The 24923-nt window shown below is 47.3% G+C and overlaps 1 protein-coding gene across 1 annotated transcript in view; it reads left to right on the top strand.

Annotated features, from left to right (window-relative positions):
• LOC149271573 (solute carrier family 15 member 2-like) overlaps window positions 1-24923 on the top strand; it is a 37838-nt gene that overhangs the window by 7777 nt on the left and 5138 nt on the right. Inside the window, exons 3-25 of the mRNA XM_089507312.1 lie at window positions 604-627; window positions 9302-9389; window positions 11008-11149; window positions 11578-11670; window positions 11751-11850; window positions 12074-12164; window positions 12341-12418; window positions 12760-12842; window positions 13147-13233; window positions 13791-13880; window positions 15505-15549; window positions 15733-15765; window positions 15965-16053; window positions 16218-16299; window positions 17269-17403; window positions 17770-17931; window positions 18118-18164; window positions 18717-18824; window positions 19123-19216; window positions 19574-19717; window positions 19835-19939; window positions 20241-20364; window positions 21806-21839. Of these exons, the coding sequence (XP_089363438.1) occupies window positions 604-627; window positions 9302-9389; window positions 11008-11149; window positions 11578-11670; window positions 11751-11850; window positions 12074-12164; window positions 12341-12418; window positions 12760-12842; window positions 13147-13233; window positions 13791-13880; window positions 15505-15549; window positions 15733-15765; window positions 15965-16053; window positions 16218-16299; window positions 17269-17403; window positions 17770-17931; window positions 18118-18164; window positions 18717-18824; window positions 19123-19216; window positions 19574-19717; window positions 19835-19939; window positions 20241-20364; window positions 21806-21839 (2078 nt within the window). The remainder of the gene's footprint in view (window positions 1-603; window positions 628-9301; window positions 9390-11007; window positions 11150-11577; window positions 11671-11750; window positions 11851-12073; window positions 12165-12340; window positions 12419-12759; window positions 12843-13146; window positions 13234-13790; window positions 13881-15504; window positions 15550-15732; window positions 15766-15964; window positions 16054-16217; window positions 16300-17268; window positions 17404-17769; window positions 17932-18117; window positions 18165-18716; window positions 18825-19122; window positions 19217-19573; window positions 19718-19834; window positions 19940-20240; window positions 20365-21805; window positions 21840-24923) is intronic.

Below are 24923 nucleotides of genomic sequence, written 5' to 3'. Positions count from 1 at the left end.
CTCACACACACTTACACTTACACATTCATGCTCACACACAAACACTTGTACATGCATTCTACCTCTAACATACGTACTCTCTCTATTGTTTTCTCACCCATTTAACTCACTTGAAGCTTTTTTCCGGTTGCTCGCACATGTGTGAGCAGCATCGCTTTTACTGCGGGGTCATGTAACATTAGCGTGTGTAAGTGTATGGTGTTAGCGTGGGTGTGCGTGTCAGCGTATGATGTCAGAGGAGAGCCTAGCGTTAGTGGTCGCTGGGAGACAGACAGTAAGAGAGTGTGCGTGTGAGTGTATGGCACTGCAGCGAGTCTGTATGTGTTTACGTGGGGCAGGAAGAAATACTGACCTCAGGGGCCACTAACCCTAGGCTCAACCCTTCATGTTCTCTCCCTAAATCTACCCCTTTAGCGATGGCTTCCGCTCTGGACATTTTTAAAATACGGGAACGCGTCTCATCCACCAGCTTCCCCCAGCTGTCCGCGTCTCACAAACCGGTCCAAAACTCACAGGAGAGAAGAAGGGCGTCCGAGGAGACGGGAGGCAAAAAACCGACGGCAAACACCTGGCTTCACGATTTCTTTATTTATAGATTTATAGGCGTTAAAGAGAAAAGAGAATTCTGTAAAATGAGGTCAGAATGCGTCATATCGGGATTTGCTAGAAATTGTCCTTTATTCCCACATTTCAGACAGTAACGTTTGCAATATTATTTTTTCCAGATATGACTGAAGACAGAAAGGTATTCCTCGCGGTGTAAAGCGCTTTATTTATCCTCCGGGGGTCTCCGCGTCCTCCGTGGCGGTAAATCCTGATCTCACCGATGTTTATTTGACCAACTGATGGAAAGCGAGAGAATGAGAAACGCGTTCCCTGAAGTGACGATTAAATCCCAGCGCAGGGCGGCCGAGCACCGAGGATCCATGAAACACCCAAATTAATTAAACAAAGTAAAGCGCGCTCGGCGATCAAACAGGAATATTACAAGAGCGGGATCCAAATCCAAACGCGCCGGGAACCCTCGGTGGTGAAAAGCGAGCGAAGACGGGAGAAACACAACAGGGGATTACTCCCTGATACGTGACATTCGTGACATTCGTGACATTCGTAAACGTGGCTCCCGCGCGGGGATGTATTTTCATTAAAATGTATCAAGTTTTAAGCAATAATCACATGAAACAAAGGAATGCCACAAAAAGGGATAATTCCTGTGATTTGCACTTTGGATTTGACTCCATCGGCCCCGTGAGACTCTATACCCCCCGTCAGCCACGGAATCCACGTCTTTAGAGCGGTAATCCTGAGCCTGTAATCTCGCTGCTGATACGGCGGCTCTCTGCGTGCCAAGGGCCACACTTCATTTATCTGCGTTATTAAAGGACCGGAGAGAGTCCCTGAAATGCGTGTCAGGAATGGAACCCCGCAGGAAGCCTTTCCATGACGGGCGATGCAGTTCATGCAGCATGCGGTGGCTGCAGCCCACAGGCCGTGGTATCTGCCACGCGAACGCGCCGGTTACTGCATTATTTACTTTTATACCAACACAAAGTCTCATAAATGGAAACATTATCTGTGTCATCCACTCACCATCCTCTGCTATTTGTGAAGTGAGTTCTCATGAGTGGTGATGTCTTTGGCCCCAAATAACTTCCCAGTGCCCTCATTGTGTATCCAAAAGTGTGTCAGTGCCATCTTTTCCCTCAAACAGCTTCTCAGGGCCACCTTTGTCCCCCACACTTACAAGTGCCATTGGAGGTCCTGTAGGCTAGAAGTGGAAGGACTTTCTGCCCCTAGGTAAACCCCACCAGAAATAATCCCATTTCCACCACCATTAGTGTCAAACATCATGACGCTTATGTCACATGACAACTCATGATGTCACAAAGTACATAAAGTTTAAAGAGATGTTTAATATGTTGTGATGTCAGTAAGTGGACACTAAAGGCTACAGCGGGCACTTGATTATTTAAATTGTAATTAATACATCCTCAGACTAAGCCAAGGGGTTAAGGAAGAGGCAACAAAAAGTTCCTTAAACCCCACTGTTTATTGCATAGGGGCAGGAAGAAGTTGTTTAAAGACACGCAGCGGATCCTGCCCCGTGCACACAGTTCAAGGGCAAAACAAAGTTTAACAAACAGAGGATTAACCCTGATCTGCTCTCCCGACGGAGTAGGTACTCAGGTGAGTGACAGGATAAGTGTAAGGCTGCGGGTTGGGAAGTTCACCCGAGTCGAAAAACGTTTTATAACTCCCCATAGATAGGAGTCCTCCGGTATCAGTGCATGCGCTCAAATAACACACAATAACCGGTCATTTACACGGCGATGATAGCGATGCCGGTTATTATATTATTATTGTTGTTGTAGCAGAGTCCATGGGTTTCACCAGGTTTAACCCCTTAATGACAAAGCCTGTACATGTACGGGCTCCAAATGCATTGTTTTCAATGGGTTTAGGGACCGCCCATTGTCCTTAAGGGGTTATTTTACCCAATTCCTGTACCTATCCCTCTACCCCAAGATCTCCAAGAGCTTGGCACAGGAGGGGGACTCCAAACCACTGCGCGTGGACACACCACACACTCACCACACTCACCATACACTCACCACACACTAACCACACACTAACCATACACTCACCACACACTCACCATACACTCACCATACACTCAGTGCTCCAGGGGCAAGTGATGTGTTGGCGTCAATACTAAGCTTGTTATTGGGTAAAGCCACCGACGCGGGCAGATCCTGGCCGATGGATACGGACTGGTGGACAAACATGGCAGCTCTGGCATGGTCTATGGCCCTTTCTAACCCCTGGCTCAGGATTAGGGGTGCAATAAATTTAAGCAAGGGTTAATGGTTAGACCATCAGCAACCACGAGTTGGGGAATCCAAGAGCCCATGATTTGGGGGGTTTATCCATAATCCCCTTAGATTATGAGCCAATTAATGGGTTAATCTCAAGAATGGGACCACCTTACCATCTGTGTCCTTGTTTAGTTTGGGCAGACCCTCTCTGGGACCCCGCGGTGAACAACAACGGATCCTGTGCATGCGCCACGTAAGGACCACTTATCTTAAAATAATGAAGTCCCTTTACATCCATAACGTATATCTTCATACAGATAAACAAAACAGCCACAAAAGACGGCTCTGCCTCCGACAGATAATGAGAGAGCGTCATCGGCCCCTAAAGATAATATTACTATCGACATTAACCTTTACCCCTCGTAGGGATTCGGAGGGGTAATAAAGGAGATTGCCCTGGACTTAGAGAACGCTATATGGTTCCTCCATCATCCCAAGGAATGTATACATTTACGCCTTTAACCCTGTACCTGCTGACCTACAGCAAGTGAAATAAATACAGATTCCTAAATGACCCCGGCAGATCCGCACCCCTTGCCCCGGGGCCATATTGGTCTAATGGGTGGGGGGGGGTCTCTGTTGACCCATACAACGGGAATTAAGTGTAAAGGTCCTGATTTTGTAGGCGGAATCTTCATTCCATGCAGCCCTGTCCTCATCCTTGCCTGCTGCCTGCGCTGACTCCGGTACCCCTCGGACTGTGATCTGGCAGACATTTCTTTAAAAGATATTGGGGTCGACCGTTCACCCCGCCGCCGAATGCAACCCCTGCCCCAAATCCCACAATAATCAGCCAGCTTCCAATCTTTACAGCTCGGCGTTTTATTGTATGTTTCATTTATGCAGCATTGCTCTAGAAATGATAAGAAGCTCTTCCAGAACATACGTGACCGAGTAACGCGAGATACATACAAACGTTGTTACTGCCGTGTGATGTCCTTACTCCAGGCGCAGGTCGGAGCCGCGTTACTCTCTGGAATATCGATCGCCTGTCGACAGAATTATTAGTTATGTTCGTCCGTCACGCAGTCCGCAGTAACACGGATCCCGCTTTATCTCACGTGTTCTAATCACCTTAATAGAGCAGCTGGAGGACTTGTTGAGTGGTAACTCGCATTCTGCCGCTTCACGCGTCGCTGGCCGGGAGCAGACCGGCTTTTAATTCCCTATAAATGACTGAAAACCAGAAGGCTGCCATACCTGCCAGGTGTCCCTGTTGAATTTGGCCAGTCCCTCTCTGGGCACCAAACTCCCGTCCCCCTTTTCGCTCCTGATGCCCCTCTCTCCCCCTGTTGCCCCTCTCTCCCCCCGATGCCCCTCTTTTCTAGGAGGTCAGAATGTTTGCTGGGTATGAGGGGATCGCAGGGTTCTACACCCCTAAAAGCCCCGTAATGTGTATAGAAACAGCAGGGAGCTGCTTTATAAATTTAACGGGGTAAATAAAGCCCATTATTCTTCTAATAAATGCCCCTCCCAGTTAAACGAGGTGCTGTCTAGCAAAATAACTAAAACACCGTCACATATTAACACGCAAACTCACTCCAAGCTTACATGTACATACAAACCATCCCACCATCTCTTCCTCACATCACTAAACACACATACCAAATACTAACACGCACACTCACACTCACATCATATGGCAACACAAACTCACACATGCTAACACCATACACTGACACTCACTCTAACACTGTACAGTAACAAAACACGTTAACAGCATACAGTTACTCTCACACACGCTAACACCAAACACTTTACCACCATACAGTAACTCACACTCACTCCATCACCACACACTTACACATACACACTCACTCCAGCACCACACACTTACACATATACACACTCACTCCATCACCACACACTTACACACTCACTCCATCACCAGTTACACATACACACTCACTCCAACACCACACACTTACACATACACACTCACTCCAACACCACACACTTACACATACACACTCACTCCATCACCACAGTTACACATACACACTCACTCCATCACCACACACTTACACTCATTGTAACACAACAGACTTACGCACATACACACACACTTGCTCCCCCCCTCTTAACCATATTGCGCTGGGGCTGGAAAGTGGTGACAGGGGGGCAACATTTGCCCCCCTCACCCCCAAGGCAAACATTGACAGCCCCCCCAGGATTGTTTATATTATCTGCGATCTCCAAAATACCGGCTCATGCGCAGCCCCTGCCGGGCTGAATAATCCGAGAGAACGAATGGACTTTGAGTCTCCTGCCAGGTAACGGCGGCCAATGTTTTACCAGCCGGCTCGTTCTGGGAAACTCTCACTTTTCATTGTTTTATATAATTTGTATCAAATCAAGGGAAGTGTCCTGTGATAGACCAGCAAGTCCCTGCTGCCTCAATGTTGCAGGAAGAGAAGCAGAAGCCTAATTCTTTTTATTTTGTGGTTTGAGCGCAAATCACCGGTGGCAGCCTGTGGCAGAGCCAGCATTATATTTCTGTGTGGGATTTCCCCCAAACTCACCGTTTTCTGTGCTTGGCTTTCAAGGTTTGTCTGAAGGAGCAAAAAATGCAGAATATGTCGCCCATCGCCCTTAGAAACGTGCGTTATAGGAAGATCTGAGCCGCTGAAAGCAGTAATAACCGCGCAGGGACAGCCCAGCACAGAACGTTTCCCACCGCGCTGATGATGTAATAAATGTCCAGTTACATTTTACAAAAATACCAAAAAAATGAAAACAGAAAGAAAAGTCGTTGGATCTTCAGACTGAACGCAGAGCTGCAGGGGTTCCAGCTGCTTCCGAACTACAACTCCCACTACGCTCCAACCATCGGCCGGGAGTCTAGCTGAGCACCATGGGGGGGTCTTCTGGAATTGTTTGGTTCTCGGAGGAATTGGGATTTCCCTCTCCTGATTATTTCCTAATATTTTAGAAGCAACAAGCAGAGGCTTTAAGGCTCCTCGGGGCGGAATCGCTACAATCAGCGGCTCCAAGCGTAGAAGATAATGGGGTTTCTCGGCATCTGTCTGCAGTTGCTTTATACCGGACTGTTAATTTTTAAGAACCTCATTTGCGGTTACAACAGACATAAAGCAGAGTCCCCGGCGCCACGGCGGTGTTAATTTCACCGTGTGATTGAGTTAACTCCTTCAGCACTGGGCATGTAGGGAGTGAAAACTTTAAAACTGACTTTTAAGATAAACTTCCGGTACAAGAGGACAAAGGATTTAACGTCGTGTACATCGTTGGACCGATTATGCTGCCATGTGATGAAAATTAGAAAGGCTCGGCCTAAATGGCCAAGTGGGACCATCTGACTAATCAAAGTCTACGGGGGAACGGACTTCACTAGCATTGTTCTAAAGAATCGGCTTAATGTGGAAAATTCACCCAAAATATCACGACTGAGTCCTGGGTCACACAGATCAAAGGGAAACTGATGTTAGCACGTTTTGTTGCCACGGCAGAAGCTCATTGCAGCCAATATGGTACAACTACTAGTGTGAGTACCTTAATGTTTGCCGTTGTGTGTCAGCTCATTTGTTGTCGTTATCTTAGAAGTAAAGGGATCTGTCCGACGCGTTTCACTCCCACTGTAAGGGGGTTTTTACTTTGAAGAATTTGACACGGTGAATGAAACACTGAATGTGCTTGGAATGTGGCCATTTTGCCTTAAACCCAATCACATGACTGCGCGGCGTTCATTTACTGTTGATTGTAAACAAGTATCCATTACAGAAAAAAACCAAAACCTTCTCTCCCAAGCCAAGAATTTCATAAAAAAAAAAAAAGAGTCTGGAAGATCTTGTGACAAAAACACGGCCCTGGCCTATGGGTCGGGGATCGGCCAAAGGTTAGCAGCGAGGACCGCGTATCTCTCCTCGCGGAGGAAGCCGATTGGCAGCTTCGGCGAGAAGGCGGTGACTTCCCTGTGAATGATTGACAGGATTCGGGAGAAGAAGAAAAATAGATGCTCCGCGTGGGGTTTGCGCAGTGCGTCTGAGGACCTGGATGCTGCAACCATGGGGGACGACGTGAAGATGGCAGGTAACTCGGCGGGAGGGCACGACTCGAGTGTGAGTGTAGTCTGGATACAAAGTATCAGAGCAAATCCCCCGCGAACACGAGGATCGGACGGCCAAAAAAAACAAAACTAAGAAAGATAATCAGAAATTACCAAAAATAGATATTTTTGTTGTTTTGTTGCATTTTGTGCTCTGCTGGTTCTGCATATTTTTTCTTTCTTTCTAAAAAACATATTTCTTAATTGATTGTTTTTTATGTTTTTATATATAATATTTTGAACACAGGCAACGACATGAACAGAAATAAGAGATGGGGAGAGGGAATATGTGGAGTTTGGGCAGGTGTTTTTTTAGCTGAGGATAATGGGAGTTGTATTTCACTGCAGCTGGCCAAGTATCTCCGCTTAGTAAATCCACCGGTCCTTAGCGCCAAATAAAAGGTCCAGGCTGATCCATCGCGTTCCTGATAACAGGCGCATGCGCATCCGACCCCCGGAGAAAGCGTTTGCCGAGTTACAGGTCACGGCGTCTCTGGGCCGTAGCAGCGCGACAGACACGAGGGGTCATTTCAGGTTAATCTGAAGAGGCCCCCCGGGGCCGGGCTGTGCCAGAGAGGAAATATTTTATACTTTATCTAAAAATATCCTGGAAAAACAGGCAACAAACGCTGCATGGGAGTGAATAGAGAGGAGGCAAAAACCTTCCTGTCTTATGCGTTCTACCCGGGGGGGTCCGTTAACCATTGAATGGGACCCCCGCTTTGTAACATGACTGTAGAATAAAGCAGCGTGACACGGGTTTGGCGCAGGCTCGGGTGAAATTCTTGCATTGTTATGTTGCGTATCGGGACAGATCCGGCGAAGCGACCCGAACGGTTCCCAGATGTTTGGGAAACCTGATAATTCCTACCATACATTAACCTGTGTGGTACCTCTATGCAATCTCTGGGCCAAACCTTTACTGCACTGAGTGGTGGATAAGTGGAACAGCCTCCCAGCAGAAGTAGGAATTTTAAATATGTATGGAATAAACATATGGCCCCTGTATGTAAGACGAGACCAAGGAATGATTACGGTTTAAGGGGGTTAACTTTCCCGGTGCCGTGCGTTGCTCCCAGCAGGGGTGGGAGGAGGCAGAAACACTCAGGGAGAGTTGAGAGATTTTAGAAGAAAGCCACTCATACGTAGAAGATGCCTGCGCCTCCCGCTCACCCCCGTCTTCTCTCCTCCTCAGGACAAAAAAAAGGAATCGCAAAACTATTCTCCACCGTATCCAGCCCGACCAAAAAAGTGCCGGTAAGTTGGCCATTAACTCATTCATGCCCTATTACAGGGAGAAAGCATTCATATTACGACACGTCCGGAACACATTGTCACAAGCGCGTGTTCAAAAACGGTCACAAATTGGTTAAATGGCTTTAAATGGTTAAACTTTACTCTCCCTCACCCCATACCGAATCCTAATCCCAGTTAACATTAACCAGCTCGGCCCCCTATCCTCGAGGATATAATAATACATATATAATATATATAATATAATAATACATATATACTATATATAATATAATATAATAATACATCAGGCACCCCACCAGATGCTGTAAGGGAATAGGGGGCCCTTTGGCCGAAGATTTTATGGGTTTAGTTCTCCTGCCTAATAATCCCAGCTGTAGAATCGCATGGAAGCGGGACACACAGCTAAAGAAAATAGTTTGGACACAACAGGCCAATGCTTCATTCATTTGGGTCTATTCACTAAGAAGTCGGGAGGTCAATCAAGTAAAGGGTTAACTCAATTGACTCGACCCTGGTCTCATGCCTGCGCACACTAACACTACAAAACAGCTCACAGATTCACTAATGTATGGGTTGTTAGTGAGGGCATGCGAGTTCCTGCAACTTGACGTTTTGCGAGCTACAGGCGAGGGTGCGCGAGTGCGATGCGAGTCTGCATGCCCTCACCTATAACTCGCAAAACTACAACACAAAGAAACAAGGACTGATTGAGGTGGAAGTCTTTACAGCAGGAAAACTCGATGATATATTATGGTGGCGCTGGGGGCTGTGAGCGAGAAGAGCCGATGCCTCTGTTTGGGCCAGTAAATAATCTCGAAAAATAAAAACATTAATTTAACCCCTTGGACTATTGTATGCTCTGATAATGTATTAGCAAAGGGGGGGGAGGGGGTTATCGCTGCCCTGCGCCTTTTCCTAAATATCACACACAGCACAGGGTATAACCCGCTAGCTGCCCCTTTCTGGCTGATCCGGATGGACTTTTTATTTTTTCGGGCTGGACTTCTGTTTTATTGAAATTACTTTGTTAGTTGGAATTATTCAGAAATTTGACCCAAAGAATCACATTCAGGACTAAAAATCATTCTGTATCCCCCCCCCCCAGAAACTATGCGGCACCAACTACCCTCTGAGTATCCTCTTCATCATCATCAACGAGTTCTGTGAACGATTCTCCTACTATGGCATGAAAGGTAAGGATCAGGATCAAACTGGAAACGTGCACCAGTCCGTATGACATTCTACTGGTTTCCACGGTGACTGCACCACGATTAGAACCTTTGCTCTTTGGTCATAGTATAATATACATATATTCAGCTTTTTTTCAACAAATAACACGAATCTCTCAGCAGCTTTAAGAACAGAAGCGCTGCCATGGGGGCTTTGATTTGAAGATTTTGGGCCACTAATTGGCGTTGATTGTAATTCCACCTGTAGCCACCAGGTTTTCTGGTGTTTCAAGTACTAAAGTCAGCTTTCACCCCTAGCTTGATCCTTTCTGTGCTCCCCATTTCCGGTAACTGAACCTGTTTTTGAGGTCAGGTCTTATCTCTCCATCTTGCAGATCTTGAAATATTTAGAACCTGGTTTATAACTGGTGCAGGACTCTGCGCTGCTAAAGAGTAACCACAGAGAACACAGGTTAATCGTCATAAATATCACAGGAATTGTCTTATTCCTGCCCGGCAGGCGGGGAAAACAAAACCCTTACAGAGAAAGAAGAGATTTGGAAATTATTAACAAAACTGGAAGGAGGGGGCGGACTTACAAAATATTAGCAGTAAGGGCCGAAATGTCGGGAATCCGGCAATCTGCTTCTGGACCGGTATCTTTACACATCTTCTATAAAATTCCTGAAATATTTGCCCCGTTTGTTCTGTGCCCTTCACTTTGTTTGCCCGGGGCAGGGCGGTCGCTCTTTAACCCCATGATGAAAAGATACGGAGGGAACTCGCCCAACAAACCCAATATAAACCAGTAATAGCAATAAACTTAGACTCTTCCCAGAGGTTAGCGGTGGATTCCTGCCCATCGTTTATTAAGTTTTATAGCCTATAAAATGCAAGGACGCCGATACTAGGAGGTTTTTGCAGCCAAATTTTTAGATAAATGGAAAGATAATTACTAGAGAGGTTGAGCCGCGCATGTTGTAAATCCAGATATCGGAATTTCTGGACTAGTTTTGGTTTAATTTGGCTTTTGAGCCGGGCGAGTTCTGTCAAACATCCATGTGAAGCGGCCAAAGAGGGGCACTCGAGACACGGTTGGGGTCAGAAAAAATGGCGTGGTCTCTGCGGAGCATGATGGGAATTGGAGTTACAAAGCATGTACCTGTTGGTCAAAGAGCTGACTCACACATCATAAAAAATGTCCCTGATCTGTTCTGGGGTTTAAAATTCACAATTAAGGGGCCCCTGACACAGATAGGCCGAGGATAGAATATGTATTTAATCTATACATTGCGCTCCCCTAAGTGCCAGCAAATGCGTGGATCAAGTTACGTCCGTAGCTGTGGTTTCGATTGTACTTTCCTCTACTTGGTGTAAAAGTTTGCTAGAATCCCCGCTCTTCAGGGGTGGAGCCCTGTAAGCAGTGGGCAGGGAGATTCCTTATATGGTTATAAAATGTAGGAAGGGGGGGCGTTGACCATAAGTGGGTGGAGCTACACTGTGATCGTGCAACCGGCGTAATTCCCATCATGTATTAAGGGGTGAAGAACGCAGGAGTTTTTCTTTCTCCTTCAGTCTTAGTAAATCTCTCCTTTTGGGTTTTTTCGGCCATCATATATAACGTTTTTCTCCCTCCTTCCAGCCGTCCTCACCTTGTACTTTGTAAACTACCTGAAATGGGATGAGAATCTGTCCACCACGGTGTACCATGCCTTCTCCGGACTCTGCTACTTCACCCCGATCATCGGAGCCCCCATCGCTGACGTCTGGCTGGGGAAATTCAAGTAAACATCCTCGTTTTTCTCCTCTATTTGACGCAGTTTAAGTTTTTAACTTTTTATGCCAAAAATATCCAAGCCTCGCACCCAATAAACTGACTACAGATATATACATGCCCGGGGCAAAAGGTAACGTCTAATTGTCAGCCCTGACCACCCCTCTATGTGTCACGCCGACACGGTCAAAGAGGGGCACTTTAATTTTAGGGGGTGTGGTTAGAGGTGGCGCTGTGGGCGGGGCTTTACAAAGACTTTTTATATGGCTCCACCAGATGTTGCGTTCCAGCGTTCCTTAACATTTTCCCCCAAACAATTACCGACGATGGTAAATCCCTTTAGTAAGTCACCAGACCACAGGCTGGGATACGCGGTTCTGTGCCCCCCGACGAGACATTGTAACCCCAAGATTCTGACTTCTCCTCGTGTTTTTGTAGCACCATTTTTTGGCTCTCCATCCTGTACGTGATTGGCCACATCATAAAATCGGTTGGCGCCATCCCGACGATAGGAAACTACGATCTTCATGTGTAAGTGAGCCCGCCAACACTCACGCGGCTCGATCCACACTCACCCTCTGCTGCTGTAAATAACATGGTTTCTATTCCAGGGCTTTGTCCATGATCGGACTGGTCGCAATTGCCTTCGGCACAGGGGGGATCAAGCCCTGCGTGTCGGCGTTCGGGGGGGATCAGTTTGAAGAAGAACATGTAAGGATTTCTTTGTTTTTCCTTCTTAAATTAGCCATGGAGAGCTGGGGGGGGGTATTATTCACAAGAGAGTGACCCTGATGGAGAGATGATCCCTTAAAAAACTATTAAAAAAACAATAAAAACAATCAGGAACTTTGGGTTCTTCACTGAGATCGAATGATTTACGTTTTATGGAAAATTCTGTGTTTAAGGAAAATGTTACATTTTTTTTGTTGTTTAGGCAAAAGAAAGAGCTAAATTCTTCTCCATTTTCTACCTGTCCATCAACGCTGGGAGTCTCATTTCCACGTTTGTGACCCCGGTACTCAGAGGTGAGTGGCATTATCCTCACAAGGCATCCGTTTAATTGTCGCAGGGTCGCGGCCTACGCGGGGTGCGGTTCATGGTGGGCCCTCCAGGTACTCCGAGCCGCCATTTTGTCCACGCTCCCCATGTCCTCGGCATTAAGTACGGAAGCCCCTGACTGACTCGTGTTTCCGTGTTCCAGGTGACGTTCAGTGCTTCGGAACGGATTGCTACGCGTTGGCGTTTGGGGTACCGGCGGCGCTGATGCTCGTGGCTCTCGGTAAGTGCGCTCAGGAAATCCGAGTGTCGGCCATCAACGTTAATGAGACCGGAACCGGTATTCAGAAGCAGCCTCCATGTTCTGGCTTTATCCAGTTTGTCCTCATCGTGCGTCTGTTTCCAAAACACGGCTCTGCTGAATGCGTCTTTGTGCAGCCGTTTTACGTCAATGATGTTTTGTGGTTTTTGGTTGATACAATAAGTGGCTCTTTGTACCTGCGCGGTATCTGAGAGGCGCATTTGTTTCGCTCGTCCTCGCAGCGTCTCCCGTTAGGGAATTTAAGGGCTTTTGTCGTTTAACCCCCGGCTCCCTCCTCTTGTCTCTCTGATTCTGTTTTGCAGTCGTGTTTGTCAGCGGCAGCGGGATGTATAAGAGAAACCCCCCGGAAGGAAACGTTTTATCGTCCGTCTTCAAATGCATCGGAGTAAGTTTCCCGGACAGCGCCTTCCGCCATGTTTTCCGCCATGACGGTCCGTTAACGATGCGTTTTAGCAAAGTCATAAAGTACGAGAAACGTCGGCCGAGGTCCATGATCTACAACTATGGGAGCCCTCAGGACAGCAGATGACGGGGATCCCGTCCCTGGGGGTCCCGTCCCCGGGGGTCCCGTCCCTGCGGGTCCCGTCCCTGGGGGTCCCGTCCCTGGGGGTCCCATCCCCGGTGGTCCCGCGTCGCTAGCTTTTGGGCTGATTTATTAATTATGGGTTTGCTATTTTTTTTTTATTTAGTTTGCGTTGAAGAACCGTTGGCGTCACAGATCCAAAGAGCATCCAAAGAGAGAGCATTGGCTGGACTGGGCCAATGAGAAATATCCGGTGAGATAACACAGCCGGCGTGATGTCATCATAGTGGAAAAAACATGTTATTTAATCTGATCTGATGTCAATGTCTAAAACCGAGGCTGTCACAGTAATCAGAGTGCAGCCGTAATACAGATTAACGATTTCACTCACGGGAGTGGGGACACACACTCCCGCGAGTGTACCCCTGACACTGGGGGAAAAACACTGAGAACTCTTCATCCAGAGGCAAATTCCTGGGAATCTGCCCATCCGCCCCTAGGCCCAAGACTGTTGCAAAAACAGGAGAATCTGCCCATTCATCGTCAGACCCAAAACTGGGATAAAAACCATGAGAAAAGGTTCATTCACCCAGAGACCCTGAGATTGCGGTGAAATCCATGTTTGACCTCTCGTTGTGGGGTATTTCATTTTATTAAATAACGTCAACGAAAACAAACTCCTTCTGATAAAGCAGCGATTCCGATAATCCGGGCACTGCAGCAACAACTCCTTAATTCTCCAAGTGACCCAATTCCTAATTATTCAGAGTCTAAAACTGCAATAAACCTTTATTCAATGCTTTTTCACAGAAAAAAATCATTACAGAAGTGAAAATGGTGACGCGGGTCCTCTTCCTCTACATTCCTCTTCCCATGTTCTGGGCTCTTTTTGACCAACAGGTAAGAGCCACATTAAGGGGCCCGAGGACTCTTCATTCATCATTGCGTGCGTGCGTGCGTGCGTGTGAATGGGGATAGTAAACCTCCCAACATTTCAAAATGTGAACGAGGGACACTTTTTTTTTTTTATATATATAAATACAAGCGCTTGCACGTTACAATGTCGCGCTCGCATCGCTTTTTGTCAGCACAGTCATGCATATTAAAAATAACCAACGCATTGAACTGAATTCCCATAAGGCTCAGCCAGACGTACTACTTCCATGATGCTGGCTGAGCGTCATGGGAAGTGCAGCAACAGCAAAGCTGCAGATGCTGACTGTAAACTAAAATTCCTATGATTCTCAGCCATCAGGGGGTTATTACTGTATACAGCGCTGGGGGTTATATTACTGTATACAGCGCTGGGGGGTTATATTACTGTATACAGCGCTGGGGGTTATATTACTGTATACAGTGCTGGGGGGTTATATTACTGTATACAGCGCTGGGGGGTTATATTACTGTATACAGCGCTGGGGGGTTATATTACTGTATACAGTGCTGGGGGGTTATATTACTGTATACAGCGCTGGGGGGTTATATTACTGTATACAGTGCTGGGGGTTATATTACTGTATACAGTGCTGGGGGTTATATTACTGTATACAGCGCTGGGGGGTTATATTACTGTATACAGCGCTGGGGGGTTATATTACTGTATACAGCGCTGGGGGGTTATATTACTGTATACAGCGCTGGGGGGTTATATTACTGTATACAGTGCTGGGGGTTATATTACTGTATACAGCGCTGGGGGGTTATATTACTGTATACAGCGCTGGGGGTTATATTACTGTATACAGTGCTGGGGGTTATATTACTGTATACAGCACTGGGGGTTATATTACTGTATACAGCGCTGGGGGGTTAAATTACTGTATACAGTGCTGGGGGTTATATTACTGTATACAGCGCTGGGGGTTATATTACTGTATACAGCGCTGGGGGGTTATATTACTGTATACAGCGCTGGGGGTTATATTACTGTATACAGTGCTGGGGGGTTATATTACTGTATACAGCGCTGGGGGGTTATATTACTGTATACAGCGCTGGGGGGTTATATTACTGTATACAGTGCTGGGGGGTTATATTACTGTATACAGCGCTGGGGGGTTATATTACTGTATACAGTGCTGGGGGTTATATTACTGTATACAGTGCTGGGGGTTATATTACTGTATACAGCGCTGGGGGGTTATATTACTGTATACAGTGCTGGGGGGTTATATTACTGTATACAGCGCTGGGGGGTTATATTACTGTATACAGCGCTGGGGGGTTATATTACTGTATACAGTGCTGGGGGTTATATTACTGTATACAGCGCTGGGGGTTATATTACTGTATACAGCGCTGGGGGGTTATATTACTGTATACAGTGCTGGGGGGTTATATTACTGTATACAGTGCTGGGGGGTTATATTACTGTATACAGCGCTGGGGGTTATATTACTGTATACAGCGCTGGGGGGTTATATTACTGTATACAGTGCTGGGGGGTTATATTACTGTATACAGCGCTGGGGTTAATCATGCTTTCTCAGGACTTCATCGTTAATCATTTTCTTTGCCTTTCCAGGGATCCAGGTGGACTTTACAAGCTACGAGAATGGACTCTGACTTTGTGAGTTCTTTTTAGAATTATTATTGTTGTTATTGTTGTTGTTGTTATTATTGTTGTTATTATTGTTATTATTGTTGTTGTTATTATTGTTGTTATTAAAGGTGTTTTATCTCCTGATGCGACGCGGCGATCGCGGACGTAGAGCTTGCCATTCGCTAACGCTGTCGATCTCATTGTTTTCAGGGTGGATTCGTTATTCAGCCGGATCAGATCCAGGTAAAACACGATCCTCCTGCGCTATGATTACTTGGTTATTTTATGAATTATTAACCGCTTACATGCTGGACTTCCTGAGAGCACAGAAAGGAGCATTAAGTTGTTTAAATGATTACACATACCCTGCAATAGAAATGATTCCTGTTTATACCGCGCCCCCCCAAAGACCCCAAGTAACCAAATCAAGTCTCGTTGACAGGTCATGAACCCCCTCTTGATCCTGATCCTGATCCCAGTCTTTGATCTTGGGCTTTATCCGCTGCTCAGAGCCTGCAAGATCAACTTTAAGTGAGTACGGGCACCACGTGGGGTCTTCTAGTAAAGAGACGGATCCCGTTCTGCATCCCCCGCTTCTCTATCTTAATATTTTAATAGTTTCCTGTAAATCTGAATAAAGCTGTGACTGACAACAGAACCCCGACCTGTAAATACAATCTATTTTTCCTCCTCAGGCCTATCCAAAGAATGGCTGCAGGAATGATTGTAGGAGCTCTGGCGTTTGTAGTGGCCGCTATTGTAGAAATCCAGATCAATGTGAGTATCTGCTCCATTGAGTGTGTCTTAATCCTCTGCCACTCCTGACAAACCTTCTCCACTCCGACACTGTCTGCATTCCCCTCCACTGATCTTGTCCCAGCTACACGCTCTTCTTCCAATCCTGTACTGGCTACATGCTCTTCCTCTATTCCTGTGCCAGTTATATGCTCTTCTTCTACTCCTGTACAGATTATATACTTTTCCTCTAATCCTGTATAGATCATATAATTTTTCTGCACTCCTGTATGGGTTATATACTTTTCCTCCACTCCTGTATGGATTATATACTTTTCCTCCACTCCTGTATGGATTATATACTTTTCCTCCACTCCTGTATGGATTATATACTTTTCCTCCACTCCTGTATGGTTTATATACTTTAACTCCAATCCTGTATGGATTATATACTTTTCCTCCACTCCTGTATGGATTATATACTTTTCCTCCACTCCTGTATGGTTTATATACTTTAACTCCAATCCTGTATGGATTATATACTTTTCCTCCACTCCTGTATGGATTATATACTTTTCCTCCACTCCTGTATGGTTTATATACTTTAACTCCAATCCTGTATGGATTATATACTTTTCCTCCACTCCTGTATGGATTATATACTTTTCCTCCACTCCTGTATGGGTTATATACTTTTCCTCCAATCCCGTATGGTTGATATACTTTTCCTCCACTCCTGCACCTGCTACATCATCTTCCACCAGCCCCGTGTGAATTATATGCATGCACTCCACTCCTGTACCAGCTATGTACTTTTCCTCCAATCCTGTAATGACGATATGTTCTTCCTTCACTCCTATGCCAGTTATAGCCTCTTCTTCCACTCCTGTCACCCACAAAACCCTTTCCTCTGACTTTCAAGGCTCGCCGGTTCTCTGCCTTATAAATTATACAAAATAACACAAAACTGTTACCATTTAACTGAACAAAATAATTCTGTCTTCTATGAAGAAAACGATCCCGCTTGTTCCCAAAGCCGGAGAGTGCTACCTGCAGGTCCTAAACATGGTCAACAAGGATGTAACAATCGAGATCCCGCAGAATAATCCCTTCACCCAGCCCAGTCTAAATGTCCAAAACTACCAGGTGAGCCTTTCCACGAAGTACCGTGCCTTCCCCACGTTATACGAACCATTTATAACTCGGGATTATTTCACTTTAATCGAAATTCCCATTTGAAAAGCCTGAAGTGGCTTACTGGCAGTTGGACGTTTTTACTGTTACTGGACTACAAGGCCCATTATCCTCCGCCATGATGGTCAGGGGCACGGAGCCTTGAAATCTGTTCATCTATTGCTTGTTGATGGTGGGGGGGGGGGGGCAATCTCATGGCCCAGGGGCTTTAATCACCCGGACCGTATAGATACAGAGACAGTAACAATCCTTCTGTATGTTAGGGTACATTTTAGGTGGCGTGCCTGTCATGTGACTCTAACTTCCTTCTCTGCGCAGGATCCAGAATACATAAAATTGAATCTTACCGGTCAGGGATTTGATGGGAAAATCAAAGTGAGCCACGATTCAGACACCGAATGTCCGGTCATCCTCCACGAGAAATCCAATTACTCCTTACTGATCTACCACGACGGCAGCGGCAGCGTAACCTGCAGACAGGTAAGAGACCCGAGGGCCGAAACATCCTGACACCAACTTCAGACGGACGTAAAGTTACCCCCAGAACGCGGCATTACAAATAATTCCAGATTCCAGGCCACGTGTGGACTACTTCACTTTTTATAATAATTTATATCGAACTTCTGATTATAGCACAAAATATTAATTTTCTTTTTTTTGTTTTAGTACACAGATGAGAAAACCAAACCTGCCAACGGATTAGCGTCTGTAAGGTACGGGAAATGAACATGCGCCGTGTCCACCAGCCAGGTGTCCCTTTTGGCCAGTCCCATTCCCAAATCCATATGCCCCTCTCTCCTCCCTGATACCCCTCCCCCTAATGCCCCTCTCTCTTCTCCCCCTGATACCCCCTCTGTCCCCCCTGATACCCCTCCCCCCCAATGCCCCTCTCTCTTCTCCCCCTAATGCCCCTATCTCTTCTCCCCCTGATACCCCCTCTGACCCCCGATGCCCCTCTTTTCTAGGAGGTCAGAATGTTTGCTGGGTATGAGGGGATCGCAGGGTTCTACAGCCCTAAAAGCCCCGATAATGTGTATAGAAACAGCAGGAAACGGGGTAAATAAACCCCATTATTCTTCTTCTAAATGCCCCGCCCAGTTACACAAATACCCCGCCCCAACCACACCTCCTTAAACAAAATAGCCCGGTGTGGGTTTACTCACCCGATCAGCCAATTTGTCTCCATTTTTTGGGGGAGGTCACCATAGAGATCTCTCTGTCCAATAGCAACGCGGCTTCATGATGACTGTTTTTTCACCCCATAGATTTATAAGTTTAATCGACTCCCCTCTCAATGTGACGGTCGGCGACAAACAGGCTTACATTGCCGGAATATACGGAGATTCGGCGTATCTGTCGAATAAGAGAGGAAAGTAAGTGTCTCCTTTTTTGCAAATAATTTCTTGAGCTGGAAAACAATGTCTTAGAATCTGAAAATCGATAGAAATGGGAGGAAAATCTAAAATCCGATTAAAATGTGCAAAATGTGAGAATAACAGAAAAAAGCCCCTGAAAGGTGAGTGAAAGGGAATGCCGAAGGGTCAGCACCCGGTGCGTATTCCACCACCGAGCCGGAGAAGAGCCGACGGGAACAGCGATCGCCGGCGGGCTTTAACAGAACCCGGCCCAATTCCTTCCGCGTTTAGCTAATTGTTGCCTCTCCGTTTACAGAATACAGGCGAAGATCGTTAGTGGAGGAGCCACGGACACGGTGGACCTCGGGTTACTGGATTTTGGAGGAGCCTACACTGCAATCCTCAACCGGGTAAGAAACGGGGAGGAAAAAACCTCGTGCCGGATTCCCAGAAGCACCAATGAATTCCACCCTTTTAACCTCATTGTTTGGGGGATCCTAAAACGGCGCAGAGCCTGCAGGGGAAGAGAAGGCCAAACGATCTCAACACCGGGGGTCCGTCTGCCAGTCCTGATAATCGAGACCCCTGACCCCTACAGCCCAAAGCTCGGTCGTCAGGACTATCCTTGGTTATTTGGGAATCTTGGCAGATACTCATCGGTCTCCTACTACAAGCTGTAAAGTCTGATCCCAAACCCGTAAACCGACTGGAGATTTTCTTGTTCCAGCCGTCCGTCTGTCTAATCCCCGTATCCTCTGTCTCTTTAGACCGGCGACACCATCACGACCGTGCTGACGAATGACGTCGAACCCAACAGCTTCCACGTGGCCTGGCAGATCCCGCAGTACGTGCTGCTCAGCGCCGGGGAGGTGATGTACTCCATCACCGGCTTGGAGTTCTCATACTCTCAGGTACCGGCGCATCTCCGGGGCTCCGAATAAACACGGAACGCGTTTCCTATAAATAAGAGATTCCGCAGCCTCCGTACAACGAAGAAGAAAATAATCTGCCTCCTTTTTCCTCCCCAGGCTCCAGCCAGCATGAAATCGGTGCTGCAGGCCGGATGGCTTCTCACCATTGCGTTTGGGAACGTTATTGTGCTGATCGTGGCCCAGGCCAGCTCCCTCGCGCAGGTATTAAAACTGTTATTGGGGTTTTTTTTTTATCATTCTTTATACGTAAAAAGTTTACCCAGAACGCGTGACGCGCGAGGCCGGTTGGGGGTCCGCGAGACGGCGGCCGGTCTAAGAACGAGAACATAAGCTTTGGTAACCATGTGATACATTTAAAGCAAACCGCTACAATGTCGATGAATCGAGACCGTAACGCTCTCCCCCCCGGCGGGCGGCACAGAGACTCCGAGTGACGCCGCCGCGGTCTCTCCCGGTAATCTCTCTCTATTGCCAGCGTCTCACCGCCTGTCTATTCTTGCAGTGGGCCGAGTTCATCCTCTTCGCTGCTCTCCTGGTCGCCGTCTGCATCATATTCTCCATCATGGGATATTTCTACGTTCCCGTTAACCCCGACGACCTCAAGGAGGACGACGAGAAGGACTGGAGCGACGAGAAGAAGAAGCCGCCGGGCGATCACTTCGAGCTCAGCGAGGACAAGAAAACCAAAATGTAGAGTGAATCGGGGTCCCGGAGCGCGAGGTCTTTCTATTTCATTCCGTGTTTGTTTTTTTTTCTGACTCTTTTGAAAAACAAAATGTATTTTCCTTCGTTGACTTTCGTTACTTTTAATGAATTAACAAATTGTCAGAACCGGACTATGACGTCATCGGGCAGCTCCGTGCGCCAGGACCGCGGCCGCCCGTTACCGGAAGTTACCTGAACGCGCGGGAGCCGACGCAGAGCTCCGGTACCCAGCACTTTATCTTCCGGAGGCAATATGCCGAAGTATTACGCAACCCGCGGACGCCCCAACGCGTTTTGCACAGCTGTATTATTTGTCTGTAAGATTTTTCTGTAAATCACTACGAACGTTAAAAATAAAGTTTTACTGCCGTTTATCGGGAGGCCTGATGGAGACGGCGGCAGGAGAAGGGGAAGCTTTTACAAAAACTGCACTTATTCAACCCAAACAAGGTTGGTTTTCCAAATAAATACTTTATCTAAAAATAAATAAAAAAAACTAAAAAAAACCCAAAAAAACAGGGCTTCTGGTAGCGGCTCAGACGAGAATTCAAAATATTAATGTTAGAGAATTAAAAATGTGTTTTTGGAGAGTATTTTGAGAAGAAAAGACTTTTTTTTTTTGAGTTTGGTAGAAAGGCTTCCGTCTGGATTGATTATTACGTTTATTGAGGTACTCGGCTGGCATGATGGGATTTACCCCAGGGTACCCCATGGGTGGATATATGTGGTTTGTGCCGTATATAGACTGCCGACCAATGAGGCAAGTGGGGGCAACAAACCCTATGGGGAAACGGACTGCCAGCCCACCCGGCACCACAAGCGGGGGTCCCTATGATTAAGGGTCTCCCATCATACGATGTATATATATATATACGGTGGGATTCTAAAGCACATATATCACTTATTTCACTCTGTAATACCCACAGCAGATGTGTTTTTGGGTATAAAGTGTAACATTTAGTGAAAAGTGACAGATGTTTATTAAAATGAAAATAAATGCCCCTTCAGACAGTTTTGGGCAGAAGGTGAAGACGAGGGGCGAGAGCATTTATTAGAGACTCTGTCGCCGCGTTATCCGGGAGAGGAACGTTCCTGCTGCTTAATCAATCATTTTTGCTGTTTATTAAAAATCAAAGCCGCCGCCAGGTCTCGAGCTATTAGTCCGGTTCCCGTAATAAATAATTATGAAGATATCATCATTCATGCGCGCAGTGTCCTTCTCTAATTGAATTTCACATTTTATAACAAACCGCAGGCGCAGGACGTGCAGAAACGGTGAAATGCGGCAAATCTCCTTACTTCTGTTGAGTTATGACCCCGGACTGTGTATTAAAACGTGGTTTGTTTGTTTTTTTGATTTAGAAAAACAGCAGTTACTGAAACATCCAGATTTACAGCAAATCACTAAATCGCGTCAGCCGTTTGTATGATTCTCGCTGTTATCTGAGCCCCGATCTACTAAACAAACATCCTTATCATACTGCCTGTGGGGAACAATAGAATGGCTCAGTCCTACTCACTCAGTCGGACTCGCTGACTAATGAAATTCTATGGAGGGACGGACTTCATTAGCATCGCCATAAAGCATCAGCTCAGTGCGGTGTTTGAGCCGCGAAATTCACCCAAAATATCACATGACTGACAGCCACGGCGGCTTCTGAGATAAAATTATACCTGGAGCCAGCACTGAAATAATACGAATGTTCTAGATTACAGGCCCCGCATAATATTCTAGGTTATGGGGATCCATTGATGTTCTAGATTACAGGAATCTCTTGATGCCCTAGGTTATAGGGGTACCTTGATCTCAGTTACAGAGGTCCAAATCGCTTCCCGTAGAATCCCAGCCTGTCCCCGGTCCGTGTCCCCATTCTGTGGCCCCGGTCCGTGTCCCCGGTCCGTGTCCCCGGTCTGTGTCTCCGGTCCGTGTTCCTGGTCTGTGTCCCCGGTCCGTGTCCCCGGTCTGTGTCTCCGGTCCGTGTCCCCGGTCTGTGTCTCCGGTCCGTGTTCCTGGTCTGTGGCCCCGGTCCGTGTTCCTGGTCTGTGTCCCCGGTCCGTGTTCCTGGTCTGTGTCTCCGGTCCGTGTCTCCGGGCCATGTTCCTGGTCCGTGTTCCTGGTCTGTGTCCCCGGTCCGTGGCCCCGGTCTGTGTCTCCGGTCCGTGTCCCCGGTCCGTGTCCCCGGTCTGTGTCTCCGGTCCGTGTTCCTGGTCTGTGTCCCCGGTCCGTGTCCCCGGTCTGTGTCTCCGGTCCGTGTCCCCGGTCTGTGTCTCCGGTCCGTGTTCCTGGTCTGTGGCCCCGGTCCGTGTTCCTGGTCTGTGTCCCCGGTCCGTGTTCCTGGTCTGTGTCTCCGGTCCGTGTCTCCGGGCCATGTTCCTGGTCTGTGTCCCCGGTCCGTGGCCCCGGTCCGTGTCCCCGGTCCGTGTTCCTGGTCTGTGTCCCCGGTCCGTGTCCCCGGTCCGTGTTCCTGGTCTGTGTCCCCGGTCTGTGGCCCCGGTCCGTGTCCCCGGTCCGTGTTCCTGGTCTGTGTCCCCGGTCCGTGTCCCCGGTCCGTGTTCCTGGTCTGTGTCCCCGGTCCGTGTCCCCGGTCCGTGTCCCTTCCGTTTCGGTATAAAACAATTAGAGTTCATGTAATTGCGGATCTATCACTCCGACATCCCATAATAATTCACGGTAACCGCACACGTGAAATATTTATGTGACGTTTGGGTTATTCAGGAAATAAATAACCAACACGTCACCCAATCAGATGCACGCAGTCCGCGCCATGACTTTCCTCGTTAACCCTTCACGCGAGGGTCGGCCTCGGGGGTAAATAAACAACAGATTGTAATGAGCCAATGGCGCGCCGGCCTTTAATGTGATCTAATTCTGCATTAAATGCAACGTCTCGGCGGGCGCGTCCTGCGCATCATCAAACCGCCTCTAACCTGCGTCCGATTCCTGATTTCAATAATCGCAGATTTTGGCTTAAAACGATAACTTTTTATTAAAGTCCCGATTCTCTGAAATGGAAAGTCACAATCTGCGAGGCGGCAGAAAGCGATCGCCGCGGATCCCTCGGGCAGCGAACGGATTTGAATCCATTTACAGGCTCTGCGCGGCCCGCAAGCCGACAGCGCGTAATGCAATCTGTCCGGTTAATGACACAATAAATGCGAAACCCGCCTCGTTCATTTTCCGGCGAGGAAATAAATTGAAATCACGGCCTCTGAAATCCACGCGTTTGCACTTTTTAGTTTCGTGGTTATCTTCGGCTCGTCTGCACCAAAATCACTGCTTCCACACAAGAAACGAATCTGCGTCGCCGTTCAGCATTTGAAATAAAAAAATCAGCATTAAAAGCCAAAAGGATAGAGATTTGTAACGAGCCAATGGCGCTGCAGTCTTCATTGCGATCTAATTCTGCATAAAATGCAACGTCTCGGCGAACGCGTCCCGCGCATCATTAAAACGCCGCTAAGCTGCACCAAATTTCTGATTTCAATTAAAAAAAAGTCTATTTACAATGAGAGCCCATAGCTCCACCCTCCACAGACCATTTATGGTAATGAGAGCCTATAGCACCACCCACTCATTACCATTTATGGTAATGAGAGCCTATAGCACCACCCACTCATTACCATTTATGGTAATGAGAGAGTATAGCACCACCCACTCATTACCATTTATGGTAATGAGAGCCTATAGCACCACCCACTCATTACCATTTATGGTAATACGTTACCGTAGCCAGGGCCTATGTAATAAGAATAACTACGGTTTAAAGTCCATGCAGCTGAGAGACCCCAGAGGCTGGATTTGGAATTGCAAGGAAAATAGACCCCCCACACCACCAAAAACTGCCTGGATGTGACTCCAACCCCCAACAGCCAGAGGGCAATTTACCCCCAACCCCCCCACCTCTGTCACTGGCTATCAATAATACAGTTCTTTTAACCCCGCGTGAAAGCCGTCCTGGAGACGGGATGCCGGCTAGCGCTGCCCTTGAAATTGCACAGAATAAATGGCTCCATTTGTTACCCAGGATCCCGCTGCGGCCCCCGCATCCCCACAGACACAGCATCCTTCATCCCGACACAAACTGCTCTTCCCATTAACCCCCAGCTAATGCCTGGCTGCCCTTCAATGAATCACTTAATGGGTAACGTTCCTGCCCCGCGAGGTTATCAGAAAGCCGCGCAGGACCAGCGCCCCATCACTCCATACAGCACCGTGATTACAACGTAACATTCCCTGCGAATAAACCGCACGATCATACACAGCGAGCAGACCCCCAGCGCGTATAAACTCCGGGACAACGGGATGCAATCGCCATAGCAACCAGCGGAAAGTGCTTGCTGACTGCTCCACTTTTACCACCATGTTTATTACCCCTTTAGAACCTTCTTACAGACAAGAGACATCAGTCCAGGCCAAGTTGTCCATTTCTCCAACGGCTGTAGGTTTATTTGCCCCCAGCAGGGGCTGTTGGGTGGTGTA

This window comes from Sceloporus occidentalis, unplaced genomic scaffold (assembly GCF_023333645.1).
Source record: "Sceloporus occidentalis isolate IW3139 unplaced genomic scaffold, rSceOcc1.0.p SCAF_490, whole genome shotgun sequence".
Classification (NCBI taxonomy): Eukaryota; Metazoa; Chordata; class Lepidosauria; order Squamata; family Phrynosomatidae; genus Sceloporus; species Sceloporus occidentalis.
This window is presented reverse-complemented; position numbering and strand designations above follow the sequence as displayed.